Source organism: Dendropsophus ebraccatus, chromosome 1 (genome assembly GCF_027789765.1).
Source record: "Dendropsophus ebraccatus isolate aDenEbr1 chromosome 1, aDenEbr1.pat, whole genome shotgun sequence".
Classification (NCBI taxonomy): domain Eukaryota; kingdom Metazoa; phylum Chordata; class Amphibia; order Anura; family Hylidae; genus Dendropsophus; species Dendropsophus ebraccatus.
In genome coordinates, this window is record NC_091454.1 from 121,238,084 (window position 1) to 121,253,393 (window position 15,310).

Sequence of the window (15,310 nt, forward strand, 5' to 3'; positions counted from 1 at the left end):
AGATGAGTCGGGAATTACAAACGGCTCCTCTTCAGCCAATCAGTGCTCCTCTTCAGCACTGATTGGCTAAAGGGGAGCCGTTTGAAATTTCCGTCTCCCCTCTTCAGCCAATCAATGCACGGCAGCACTGATTAGCTGAAGAGGGGAGCCGGGAATTTCAAACGGCTCCCCTTCAGCCAATCAGTGCTGCCTTGCATTGATTGGCAGAAGAGGGGAGCTGGGAATTTCAAACGGCCAATCAGTGCTGAAGAGGAGCACTGATTGGCTGAAGAGGAGCCGTTTGAAATTCCCGGCTCATCTCTTCAGCCAATCAATGCGCTGAAAAGGGGAGCCGGGGATTTGAAGACCTGCTACGCGGAGCAGGTAACGTATTCTCGTGGCCGGGGCGGCACGGGCGAACGGAGCGGTGGCGGCAGCGATCGAAGCGGGGTGGCGATCGGAGCAGCGGGGGTGGCGATCGGAGCGACAGCGGGGGGCTATCGGAGCGGCGGGGGTGGCAATCGGGGCGGCGCAGGGGGCTGCCGTTGAGCGGGGGGGAAGCGGGCTGCAGGCGCGCGATCGCAAAACGATTTTTTCGTGCGATATATCGTACCGTCTAAACGCTGATCGTTATAAAAAAAAATTTGTTACTTCGAAATCGTTAATCGTACGATCGGGCCAATAATCGCCTCGTGTAAACTTAGCATAAGGGTCCGTTTACACAGAAAGATTATCTGACAGATTATCTGCCAAAGATTTAAGCCAAAGCCAGAAACGCACCATTACTCTACTTACACACCAATAAACCAGTATAGACTACAAGGGGAAAAGAGGTTATTCCAAAAGCTGCTGACAACCATCCGGACAAGACATAGTAAAAAAACAATAACAAACACAAACCAACAGGTTTGTTTATAAATGTGACTTGTCGGAGTGGCTATATGGAACGTTAACCATGCAGGTTGGATAGGTTCATCTATCTGTAGTCTATAGTGCATTCTATATTTTTTTTGTATGTGAATATACATTTGATACATATGCAAGTTCCATTCAAGAACAATATGACTTTCTAGAAAGTATCAACACAATAAAAACCTTCAGAATGTGAAGATCCTGATTTGTTTAGCAATAATTTGTATGATATAAATGTATGCATTTACTGGAATTAGGGATGGTCCGAACCTGCCGAGGTTCGGGTTTGTACGAACCCGGACTCTCGGCAATGATTCCCGCTGTCTTAAACCTCCGTGGAGAGGGCGGATAAAGCGGAAAGACCGCCTGGAAAACTGGGATACAGCCTATGGCATAGGCTGTATACCGGTTTTCCAGGCGGTTCTCCAGCTGTGTCCGCCCTCTCCACGGAGGTTTAAGACAGCGGGAATCATTGCCGAGAGTCCGGGTTCGTACGAACCTGAACCTCGGCAGGTTCGGACCATCCCTAACTGGAATCCTTGATTTTCAGGGCAGACATATTCCACATTGATTTGATTGATTCCATTGCTTTGGAGCTATAGTAACTCGGCTGAGGATGGCTGCAGCAACGGTGGCATAAAGAATCTCTGTCACTATTGTATTGTTCTCTATATACTTGCTGGGGAGGTTTTGCAATCGGCATGCCTTAAAGCGAATCTCAACCTTTTAACACCATTTTGTTTTCAGGTTCTGTGCTGTTTCATTTATCTATCTTGATAGCTGTCAAGACCCTTTCATCCAATACAGAGCATCAAATCTTTTGCATAGTCACAGAGTTCATAGAAAATGTTGGCTACCTATATCTGCCACTGGGAGGAATTTAGGAGCTTATTGTATGCTGTTCTATAATTCTGAGTTCAAAGTAATATGTATGCAGGCAACCTGAATGATAACATAATGCAGGGGATCTGGAGCTTTGTATGGGGAAAAATGAAGTCAAGCTAACTACTATAAAAAAAATATTGAAAATCAGTGCAAAATTATAGACCTAGTGATATATAAAGGGAAAAGGGAATCTGTCAGCTGTGATTTATGTTCCAAACTGCTGACAATGTTAGATAGCTGTTAGGTCAAGGAGAAACATGTCTCCTTGACCTAACAGCTATCTTACAGTGTCAGCAGTTTGGAACATAAATTACAGCTGACAGATTCCCTTTAAGAAGAGGACATTCACTTTTATGGGGGTGAACTAAGCATTTATGTGCCTACCAGTAAAGTCAGAACACTTCTATGTATCAATCCTTTCTTGTGAAATTTCCTCCACGTTTTAGAGTGTTCAGAAAACATGACATTCATTCAGAAACCACCATAACCAATCCTTTAAGATTTTTGGATATATATTTTATTTGACAGTGTTTTAGAATATCATACAGTAAACAAGATTTATGTAAAAGTTAATTTAACCGTAGTGGTGCATTTCATAAAAATAGTTGCTCACTTACAGCCTTTCTGTGACTATTAATACATGGAATTATATTTATAGAGATACAGCTGTACAAGGTAAATTCACAGCTAACACTACACAGATTTATCATCTGGAATGGGGTTTAGATGATGTTTTTGTTCTCAGACATTATCCGCCATAGCTGTATAAAACAATTACGTCACTGGTAATTGCTATATACTCTGCAACATAGACTTAGAATGTTATTTTATGTAGTGTTGTCTTTTGCTACCAGCTTGGTCACATATGAAAATGGAAAATATCGGGACGTGCACTTACACTACAGAAGCATTTTCCAAAAACTGGATTAGGCAATGTAATGGTGATTGCCTAACATGAGAGCACAAGCAAGAGGTGGGCACGGACATCAGTAAAATGCTCTGTATTTGTGCTTTGTTATCATAAATGGTGATTTATCTTTAAAGCTGCAAATTCAATCAGCATCCGAATGCTCCTTTTTATCATAGACTTACACAAATGGAACATTAAACATTTAATGCACCGCTTATTAAAACAGGACTAACTAGGAGATGTCCAAGAACGGGGACAGACTGGTAAGTCGTATAAAAATTGCACATCTGATGAAAAGCATAGTTAGAAATGAAATGCACCCTCATTTCTCCTCAAACTTCCTTTTAATATATACTCTTTTTACATTTCTTAGATATTTACGTATAATACTTTCATGAAAATAGGCTTCTCAATAAACTGCTCTTGGTTGCAATATAAATATAGCAAACCCTTTGAAAGTGCAGATGCGAATTTGTAATTCTCCTCCAAAAGTAGATAATGGAATCCGGCTATATGGTATGGTGGAGTGTAAGGCAATAGGGGAAACCTTATATGTTTCTAAACCATTGGTAGCTGTAACTGGCAACCTGAATTGATGATTTTATGCCTTTTTTGTGAAATCTTTTCTGCGTTGGGAATACGCAATTTACAGAAGGCATACTGTTAAATTTTAACTAAGGATCCCCTATGTTGATATTTAAAAGTGACTTTGTGTAAATGGCATGGACTATACAAGGTGCTAGTATTGCTTACAATGCAGGGTCAGAAAATAAGTTAAGCTGCAAGTTAGCATGCTATATAGCCTAAACTTCACTCTATCATTCGTACCAGCGAAACTAGGCCAGGCTTAATGATATCCACCGGGAGATTTTGGATTTTTTTACAATCTTCTCAATATGTTTTTTTTTTTTTTTCAAATGAAGTGTTGTCCAACAATGCGTTTTTTGGGGGCGATGACTTCTACTGGTTCTTACATACTTATGAGAGCTATCATGTACTGTTAATGCAATACATGTACTAATGCACACATATTGAACTCCAGTTTAACTTCCATGAAATGTACAGAGATGGGTTATTCACAGAAAAATGGCGTTTCAATGGATCCACATCAGTCAGTACACTAACTGTCCAAGTTAACAGGCAGCACACACACACCTACCGTGCTGCATGAATCAGGCGGGTTAATGAAGATACGTTCCTACTGAACACATTATGGTCTGCAGATTCAAAGCTTCAGAGAAATATCTTAACCCCTGTCTAGATATGATAGCAATATATTTACAATACCACTGTCGAATTACAAGGCATAATTCGTTTTCTCCTTCATCGTACTCAGTGCAGTTTGATTTAAGGCGATGTTCCAGTTTGTGATTGCTCTATGTTTGTCCTTTTATTTTGCTACAGACAATACCAGAGTGGATCCCATATCTTTCATACAGTGAAAAAATAGACTAAAGCTAAACTGCACTGTCTGCCTCTGGTGTACTTCTCGCTGTTTTGGTTCTTCCTTAGCTGGTAGGCCCAGAGATATGACCTGTGAGCTCCAGGTACTGATGTTCAGTTGCTTCTTTACACTGGTTAGACATTGTGCACAACCTTAAAGAAATATAATATTTGCTTCTGGTCCCATATGCACTTGTGTAGGTAAATACATGTGAAAATTAAAATAAATAAAAAGAAAATCCAAATTAAATTATTTGAGATAGACGCTAAGAAAAATGTTCCAAGTCTACGTGAAACAAGTAAAGGGAACAGTCACATTTTCAGTTATCTGCTCATGGCTGAAGTGCCAGATTTCAGGCTGCTAGGTAGCTTATCAGAGCCAGGAATTTTCCATGGTCCTGGTGAGACAGTTGCTTTCCGAGTGCTGCTAGGATGTAGGTGACTTTCCTTTTGGAATTCACTGCATTTAGCTTCTGCATCTCTCTCATTTTGGTCCATGGTACCTGCTCGAGAGGTGGCTATATTGCTACTGTACACCTTTGACACCCCACCTGAATCTGACCTACTCTGCTCAAGAGCGGTCACTGATTTTTTCTCACTGCTTGCATCCTTATATATGTCTTTTGTACAGAAGTTTCCTTCTCTGTTTGCTTCAGTGGACCTGGAGATCCGACCTCCACTATCACTGACTGCAGAGTACCCGCACTCTCCCACTTCACCAACATTTTTTACTGTCATTTTCCCTGCAGTAATGGTCTTGCCACCATCTGATTTTTTCGGCTTGCCTTCTTGAAACTCTTTTTTCAAACTCTCTTCCCGTCTTGACCTATCTACTTTCTTTGGGCTTGCTGATCTTTCCCTTGACTCTCCCAGCCTTTTCTTTTTATGACCATTTGCAGTATGCTCCTTTGGTTTTCCCATATCTTGTTCCCTGTAGATATCCCATGCTGGCTCTGGGTGTATCTGGTGAGTAGGGTCAGAGGGCAAGGCTGAATGTGATGAAGATAATGGTGCAATCATGTCTTCAAGAGAAATGGCTACTTCCGGCCCTGGGGAGGTGGCAGAGGGTGCACTCCAGGTGTTTGGTTCGTCTGTGATAAAATAAAAAATACATGAGCACATGTAATAGAGTAGTTACATTCCCAATAAAATGTACACAACCATGTTAACATACATAACACCAAGCAATTACAACAAAAAAATAAAAACGAACAGCACAACAGAACAAAACTTAAAATTAGGTTCATATTCAAATTCAAATCTAAAAAGATTTAAGCTAAAGGAAAAAATTGTAACAATGTATGCAGGAGTTTTTACATAGATGATATTTCGTGCAGATGAAATGTGTTTTGAAAAGTAAAATATTGCAAATGAAGTAAACTAATTAATAGCTAATTAACATACAAGGTTACAAATTCTCAGCAATGGGGCCATGATTGTTTTACAAAGTAATCATTTTGTCTTTTGGACAACATTGTATCATGACAGTACAGCAATGTATCAGTCTTGCACACAACCTTTGACAGTGAAGACAAAAATAGCCATGAGATAGATTTATTCCTAGTTTATGATCTTTAACAGAAACATTAAGAGACCGTAAGTGCTGGGGTTTTTATTCTCAGTAACAAGACATTATGACAGGAGGAAACTGTTTTCATCCTTGTCACCTAACTGGATAATTTCTTGGTAGAGTGAATTTTCCTTGGGAAGGTGTAATGTGCACAAGTTGCTCACAAGTTGTCTAGTTAAAGGGGTGCTCCAGCGTGGGGGCACTTTTTTGGGGGGACCAGGGAGGAGGTGGCTGAAATAAAAGACGTCCACTTACCTCCCCGGTTTCAGCGGCGGGTCCCACATCACGGCGCTCCGGTGCCCAGTTCCCGTCCGCTTCCTGGTGTCTGACGTCGCCCGAGACGCTACGTCTCAGGGCCGCTCAGCCACTCAGTGAAGGAGGCGGGATCCGTTTGAAGTCCGCTCGGATCCCGCCTCCCCCCAAAAAGGTGCCCGCACGCTGGATAACCCCTTTAATAAATCTTTAAGATAAACTTTACCTTAGTGGATCAGACACAAACAAAATAAAAATAGATGTACCAACTAGTAATGCATATTCCTGAACCACATAAATACACAAAATGTGCATTAGGTTACTCCTATAAATACTTGGGGATTGGCTTATATGTAATGTATTACAACCTAGGAAAGAATAAAAAAAGCCTAAAAACAAACAAACCTATATAAATAAAGAATGAAATGGAAAAACAAGCAATGACGAACCGCCAGGCAATGCAGGAACCTTTGGGCATTTCGCTATAAGGCTATGTTCACACAAAATAAAATAATACCAAAGTACGGCTATATTTTCAATATAATACTGCACTCTATTGAAGTCAATGGAATATTGGCCAGCAGTGCACAAACTAGAAAGAGATTTGGACTGTATATAACTGCTACATAAGGTTTATGTAAATACTTTGGATAGTTACAATTCAATATTGTGCACTTTAATCAAAAACTTAGAACTTAAATGTCCAACATGTTGATACACTAAATTGGTCAGGGTGGCAGACACATCATCTGCTATGGGGCCAAACAGCAAAGGGGGCCCATTGCCACTTTAACATGTGCGCTTAGAGGTGAAAAATATGTAAGGAGTCATGTAAAAAGTAATGCAGACCCATTCTAACTTTTACACCGGGATGTAGCTAAAGGTTCATGGGTCCTGGTACAAAAGCTTGACGTGCTCGCCCCCCATTCTATTCTCTTATAGAAATGCTATCTCATATACACACACTATATGGCTATGTTTACACAATGTCAAAAATGGAGAAAAAACATCGGATTTTGCTATTTAACTGACTTGCATTGAAGTCAATGGGAAGACAGACGTCCTATGCACACAATGCATTGAAAATTGAAAGTTTTTGCCGCGGACGTCAAAATAATGAACGTGAACATTTTCGGACGTTTTTTGCAAATAGAGGACGATTAGTTGTTCACACACAGTTGTTCTATTGTCACCGTTCTTTCTCCGTTTTTACTATTAAATTCAATGGATTTTTCAATTAAGCCACAACCAAAGGGCAATTAGTAACCCCAAACCAAAATAATGTGCAAACACCCGTCATTGAACTAAGTGGATGCCAGGCTTTGAAAAACGTCCGTTATTTTAGACTCCAAATAACGAACGTCATTTTAAACGAAGCTGAAAAAAAAAGTTGTGTGAACATAGCCAAAATGTGCTTTTTTGTTCATGGGGAGATGTCCGACAGCAGCTTTTTCTACTCTCTCTTACCAAACACATGAACGAAACGTAGCTCTCCACTTTAGCTGTCTCAGGCAGATACAATGGGGAGCTAAGTACAAGCCCATGGAGACCTACGTAGCTGTGTAATCTCCTGGAGCAGCCAGCAGAAAAGCAGAAACCTGCAGCTCCAGGAAGGGAAGCAGGTTTTTGGAAATAGTAAAAGATAATTACCTTTCCCAACTAGTACAGGAACCAACAAGAGGGGGGGCACTCCTGGACCTAATCTTAACCAATAGGCCAGACAGAATATCAAAAATAGAGGTGGGGGGTCACCTAGGTAATAGTGACCATAACATAGTAAGTTTTCAATTATCCTTCAATAAAATGATTAGCAGAGGGGCTACAAAAACATTAAATATCAGGAAGGCTAATTTCCAAAAACTAAGAGAGGACCTTGGGGACATAGACTGGGACAATGCCTTCAGAAATAAAAGTACACAAGAGAAATGGGACATATTTAAGAGCATCCTGGGTAAATCGTGTGAACGACACATACCATATGGGAATAAAAGTAGTAGAAATAGGAGAAAACCAATGTGGTTAACTTCAGCTGTAAGGGATGCAATAAATGATAAGAAACAAGCATTCAGACTACTAAAACAAGAAGGTAGTGGGGAAGCATTGAGCAACTATAGACAGAATAGAATGTGTAAACAGCAAATAAAAGAAGCAAAAATAGCAACAGAAAGAAGGATAGCCACAGAAAGTAAAACGAATCCCAAAATGTTCTTCACCTATATAAACAACAAAAGACTTAAAACTGAAAATGTTGGTCCCCTCAAAAATAATCTGGGTGTAATGGTGGAGGGGGAAAAAGAAAAGGCCAATCTACTAAATACATTCTTCTCTACTGTATTCACAGAGGAGAATCCCATAACAGACGACATGACTAGGGATAATATAAATCCTCCCATAAATCTCACCTGCTTAACACAACAAGAAGTGGGAAGACGCCTTAAAAACATTAAAATCCATAAGTCACCAGGCCCATAAGGTATCCATCCTACAGTTTTGCAAGAATTAAATACTGTGTTAGACAGACCGTTATTCCAAATATTTAAAGATTCTATTACGACAGGGATTGTTCCACAGGACTGGCGCATAGCTAATGTGGTACCAATATTCAGGAAGGGGTCAAAGAGTGATCCTGGAAACTACAGGCCCGTAAGTCTAACATCTATAGTAGGTAAAGTATTTGAGGGGTTTGTAAGAGATGCTATACTGGTGTATCTTAATGAAAATGATCTTATGACGCAGCACCAGCATGGATTTATGAGGGATTGGTCCTGTCAGACTAATCTGATCGGCTTCTATGAAGAGGTAAGTTATAGACTGGACTTGGGGGAGGCTGTGGATGTTGTGTATCTGGACTTTTCAAAGGCATTTGATACTGTGCCGCATGAAAGGTTGGTCTACAAAATGAGGATGCTGGGACTCGGGGAAATGTATGCAAATGGGTAAGTAACTGGTTGTGTGATAGAAAACAGAGGGTGCTCATTGATGGAACATATTCAGATTGGGTTTTAGTTACTAGTGGGGTACCACAGGGGTCAGGGTTGGGTCCACTTCTTTTTAATATTTTTGCTAATGATCTTGTTGAGGGGCTACAGAGTAGAATCTCCATTTTTGCAGATGATACTAAACTGGGTAAAGTAATCAGCACAGAGGATGATAATATCTTATTACAGAGGGATTTGGAGAAGCTAGAGGCTTGGGCGGTGAAATGGCAAATGAAGTTTAATGTGGATAAATGTAGGGTTATGCACTTGGGCCATAGAAATAATAAGTACAGTTATGTGCTAAATAATAAAACACTGGGTAAAACTACTTCCGAAAAGGACCTGGGGGTATTGGTGGACAGTAAACTCAACTTTAGTGATCAGTGCCAGGCAGCAGCTGCCAAGGCTAAAAAAATAATGGGGTGCATCAAAAGAGGTATAGATGCTAAAGATGAGAACATAGTTTTGCCTCTTTATAAATCACTGGTCAGACCATACATGGAATACTGTGTACAGTTTTGGGCACTGGTATATAAGGACACAGCTGGACTGGAGCGGGTGCAAAGGAGGGCAACTAAGGTCATTAAGGGAATGGGTGGGTTACAGTACCAGGACAGGTTATCAAGCTTGGGGTTATTTACGCTAGAAAAAAAAAGACGTCTTAGGGGCGATCTGATCACAATGTACAAATATATGAATGGACAGTACAGAGATCTTTGTAGTGATCTTTTTACTCCTAGGACTGTAACCATGACAAGGGGGCATCCTCTACGTCTAGAGGAAAGAAGATTTTATCATCAGCATCGACGCGGGTTCTTTACTGTACGAGCGGTAAGACTGTGGAACTCTGCCACATGATGTTGTCATGGCCGATTCATTAAATATGTTCAAGGGAGGCCTGGATGCTTTTCTTGAACAATAGTTATGGGCATTAGATCATTAGATTTCCGGTGATACGTTGATCCAGGGATTATTCTGGTTGCCATTGGAGTCGGGGGGGGGGGGGGGTCTCCCTGTGGTGGGGCAATTGTCGTCTGCCTCACAGGGGTTTTTGCCTTCCCTGGATCAACACAGTAGGGTTCCCCTGGGTTGAACCTGATGGACTCTAGTCTTCTTTCAACCTTATTTACTATGTTACTTGTTTCTCTATACTCTATACTATACTATATAATACTAAATACATTATACCCCAGGGAGAAGGAGAGCAGGGCTGGGGTTGGAGGTCTACAAGCTGTAATGCAAATCAGGCTCTGACTAGATATAATTAGTAATACCAACCTATATAATAAAGAATTAAAAAGGATTTATTTTTAGTGCTTGTTGGTGAACAGCATAGGCAGATACCATGTGGTAGCTGCATATAATGGGGGAAAAGGGGTTAACACGCTCACAGTTCTTATCTTCTCTAACCTGTGTGAAACCTCTGCGCCCGTCAGTGCTGCTGCACAGACTTCTATAAACTGTTGAGCACTGGAGTCTTAGCAGATAAGGCATAAGCAGTAAACCTTAATGTGGTGATGGGGACCTCTGCAACTCTTATAGCTATGCCACTGATTTTACTATAGAGCCCTGTGGATACCCTTGCTGTGTGTATTATTCTTTCTCAATGGAATCAATGTTTGATATACACCTGTCTTGTGACATTACTTCTGCATGTGACATCACTGCTTGTAAAATTACTGTGTTGTAACTTCACTAAGAATAGCCATGTAATGTGATGGTAGCCATGGTAGTGTGCCTTCATTATCTCCTTATTCTGTGACATCAATGTGTGCATCATTCTTCTACTTTGACATCACTCTGTGCATATCCCTGTGAATTGGAAAGACCAATTAAAAGCTTTTATGAACATGCTGCTGAAAGTGGTCATGATGGAATGAGGCCCAGTTGCATTTAAACTTTTGCCATGGGGCCCCATGAGTAGTCGTTATGCTTCTGATATAAACCCTACACTATTATGGTCTTAGTTTGGTTTAATAGGAGCATAGGGGTCCAGATGTTGTGGCTAAACAGTATTCACATAATTATGCCACAAGAAAAGAACTTAAACCAATACATAAAAGAGATAACTATATATAACAGCACAGTGACGATTTCACAAGCAGAGGTGTCAAACTCTGGCCCACAGTGTAATTATATTTGGGGGGAGTTTGATTAACCCTTTTAAAGTTTGCATTGGGAGAATATGTTAGAAAAAAAAAAAAAGGCGTTTAGCAATACAAGTATTAAAGTTACACATCTGTTTTATAACTAAAAATTTTCACATTACACGAGAGATATTACCAGCTGATTTTTACTACACCATAGTCAAGATAGTCAATAAACATTATAAAGTACTTTAAACTTTTTTTTTTAACTTGTAGCCTTAGTAAATTTTTAACAGACAGTAAATACACATCTAAAATTAAATGTGTCACGAAAAGATGTAAACAGGCCAAGTAAATAGCCAAAACACTGTAAAACAGATTGCGCACGTAATACATAGAATTAACATTGTGAGGAACAAAATTATAGCCAAAGCACCATATGGGAGCAGTCATGTAGCTAACTGAACATTTAATAAAGTAAAGCTTACTTAAGTAGCAAAAGGGAAGATTAGGGAAAGGGAGTAAAGGAGAGTAAATGTAAAGAGAAGGGTAGGATAAGGATCACTCATATGATGGGCACACAGTGCAGTTGAAGCTGGGGGTAGAATGGTGGCCAGAGAGCACCAATGGTATTTAAAGGGACACAAAAGACAATGGCTTGTTACAGATATGTGGAAAAATGGCATGGGGGAGAAAGAAAAATAAGTGAAAAAGATGGAGACCAGAAGCTGGAAAAGTAAAGGGGGTATTACTGAAGTAGTCCGGCTATAGTGACCAGATTGATTGGAGTCTATGCATTTTGTCTAAAAGTATAGAAATCAGTTTCTCAATTATATACCAAGCTATACATCTTAATTTAAGGCGTTATGATGCAGCAATCGTCTGCTTTATGGCTGGGACAATAAATGAACCTAAGACTCAAGAACTGAGACCAAAAAAACTACAGGTTTTGCACCCCAAAGTGCTCAAGAAGTTTTCTATTACAGCTTCTCCCCATAAGGAGTGCTCGGAGAGACTGCAGATTATGCAGATGTGCAATGCAACTACAAAGAACAGGACTGGAATCCTGCACTTCCCATAAAATGGATATATTTATTGAAGATCCTTTAAATCACTTGCATAAAGACAGAACGTGTACATCAGGGATGGGGAACCTGCAGTCCTCCAGCTGTTGCAAAACTACAATTCCCATTGTGCCTGGACAGCCAAAGCCTTAGCTGTCTGGGCATGATGAGAATTGTAGTTTTTCAACAACAGAAGGGCAGCAAGTTCAGCATCCCTGGATCCCTGGTGTACATAAAATAGGCTTACGTCTTTCAGACAGTAGCTGTCATTAATCGAAACATTAAAAGGCTCGAGAATGGAGAAATGCATTTGAAATTCTCTTGCAATTGTCAGCTTTCTCAGGATTTCTGATATCTTTGGGACAGAAGAATAGCAGTGGGCTATTCGGCAATCCCCAGGTGTAAGAGGAACTGATTTGTGACCATACATGCAGTGATGCCAAAATTGGGTGTAGAAAAGTTTAGTTTACAGGAGTGAAAAAATATCTAAAATGAAGGGGTTTAGTGGTATATTGATGAGCTTAACTAGAGACAAGAGAAAGTGTTTAACTTGTATGTACCAAAATAGTTTTCCTTTTGGCAAGAAGAATTTTTCTTGTCATCTTAGGGCTGTGAATGCCCCTAATCATGGCTTCTTGGTCATGTGTCATTACAAATGACTACTAATCCCATTATTGGCTGGGGTGGGTTAGTGTAAGAAGTGGGGACCAAGGCACTGTTGGAATGTAATGGCAAAGGATCAAGCAGGCTCCCCCCTGGTTGGTTGAATGGTTGCCCAATGGGACCTGTAATGACAGCCAAACTTGTGGCCAATTTTTTTATAGAAAAAAATATAAAACTTGACAATCTTAAGAGACTTGACACAAGAGTACAGCTCAAGGACTTTTATTTATAAATTACTTTCTATTTTAGGGGAATGTTCCTTAATTCTTTTGCTCATTGAAATGTGTTCTATAGCTGCCTACACGGCATTAAGGCTGTTTATTTTGTTTTGGCACATAATGTTCTGATGTTTTAGGTCTCTGATGCCTTCAATTTGTGAATATATTGAAAGGTCACCCTGTCAGGCCACAAAAACACTTCTGCCTTAGTGACAATGCTAACATAGTCAGAGCGGCTTTGCTCCAGCTCTGGCACGTTTATTATGCAGTACAGATGTGTATGTAAAACACATTTTAATACTCAATTTTGTCCTTGAATAATTTTACCCAGAGCAATGAAACAGCCGACACATTTGGGATCTCAAATTCAACCTAACCAATTTTATGCAGCAATATAATTTTCATTCATTATTTCATATTGCTTTCCATGCCACAAGTTTCACATATAAAGTTGGTATTACTTAGAGTTATAGCTCAGCTGGCAGTGTTTGGTGACATTCATTGCTGCAACAGTCCCACTAAATAAAGATCTTTAAATACGACAAGTTTGCTTGATGATTTTGCAGAGATAAATGGGAAGATACTTAGTTTTATGCTTTTTATCAGAGTTTAATATGTTATGTACAGGCAGCAGAGGTTGGAAGGCGGCTTATTCCCACATGCACACAAATGTAACTAAAATTTTTTAAAAGGGGTTTTCCAGTTTTCTGTGTGCCTAATAATTGTACAGTGTTCTACACTTCTCTGAGCTGAGCTATGTTCATATGAAATTTTCAACTTTCTGATTATTTCTAATAACTTTCCGACTCCTCACATACACCGATTTGACACACAGGATGTTTAAATCTTTAAGAATGAATGCAACAAATTACCAAAAAACTTCAAACCCTTAGGGTATAAACCCACACACCGTATACGCAGCAGATATGCAACAAATACGCAGCAGATTTGTTGGTACAGATTTGATGCTGTGTTCAGTTATTTAGATCTAATCTGCTGCGAGTTTGCTGCTAGTTTGCTGCGAGTTTGCTGCGTATCGCAGCAGTAAATACGCTGCATATACGGTGTGTGGGTTTATACCCTAAAAAGCAAAAATCTTTCACCTAAAAATTGCTATTAAACTTCACAGTTGCTTTGTAATGCAATAGCATGGGATTTCTCTGCCTTTCCGTTACAGGCAGAGGGGCAGGGATTTGCAGCTGGGGACACTTCATTGCCCCAGCACGCCTCTTTGACTTTCTGTGAACTGAACATTAGGAAATGCCATTAGCAGCATTAGCATTTTGTAGTTGACAGATTCCTTTTAAGCTTGAATTCAATTAATCTACACAACACACATTTACAGAACATTTTGATAGGGCAAAGGATCCCAGAAGTATGTGCAAGGGGTAGTTACATGGTTATAACTGTCCCCTTGCACCCCAACCCTGTCAACTGGGATACAGTTTATTACTATGATGGAGCAGCCCTCTGGTCAACTGTATTTTTTATAAGCTGAAACACCTCCAACCTGAGGCCGAAGGGACTTGACACAGGCCAGAACAGTGCAGTCACATCAACACCCCTGCCTGTCTCATAACACTGTGTGAAAGAAATGAAGCAGCACTTTTTCTATGTAGGACTACTATACAGAAGGCAACAGGAACTTTATTGGGAAAAGCAGCAGGAAGGTCCTGTTAAAGGGGTCACAGAATGGGAATTTTGTGTAAAGGGTAGGTAATATTTGGGGGGGGGGGGGGCTGGCTTAGTGAGACATCATCTATTATTGCAGCCTGAGCTTGTTGGGGAATAGGCACATCTGATGTACATGATGTATGGGCAGTGTAATATAAAAATTACCCCGACTAATATGTCGCTATGACATGTCAGAAGTTTGCTTAAATGATAGGTACCCTTTAAGCATTTTAATTTTATTAACATTGTCCAGGGTTACAAACACATACATTTATTTAAAGTTACACTAGGTTATAAAATATATATATCATCATACAGAAATGCAGTTTTTATGATATGAAATAGAATCCTAAGCAGGTAGATATTTTACAGAGCAACATATAAAGAACTGCCAGGGAGCAACACCTGGGAATTACACTTATAAGCACACAGCAGATCTATAGATAACTTCTCATTCACCATAGACCAAGAAAGTTATCTTCACTCCTCCTCAAAAAGCACAGTGCAATCTGCTTGGTGCGTGAGTTACTATTTTACTGCTATATTGTACAGCCATTCAATGTGATGCTTCTCTATGCAATCACTTCCATGCACTGCTGTACATTATGTTTTATTAAGAATAATTAGACTTCACAGAGCTGTGAAATTCTAGTTACACAGTATGCTATTTATTGA

At 39.9% G+C, this 15,310-nt stretch overlaps 1 protein-coding gene across 6 annotated transcripts in view; it reads right to left on the bottom strand.

Moving 5' to 3' along the window:
- Positions 1-2,296: 2,296 nt before the first annotated feature.
- The window catches only part of MAGI2 (membrane associated guanylate kinase, WW and PDZ domain containing 2), a 673,341-nt gene continuing 660,327 nt past the window's right edge, over positions 2,297-15,310 (bottom strand). For 4 of the 6 annotated variants that reach the window (XM_069978196.1, XM_069978177.1, XM_069978169.1 and 1 more), the window contains one exon: positions 2,297-5,220. In XM_069978196.1, coding sequence (XP_069834297.1) covers positions 4,454-5,220 — 767 coding nt within the window. In that variant the 3' untranslated portion in view covers positions 2,297-4,453. The remainder of the gene's footprint in view (positions 5,221-15,310) is intronic. The other 2 variants (XM_069978186.1, XM_069978201.1) reach the window with 2 other exon arrangements.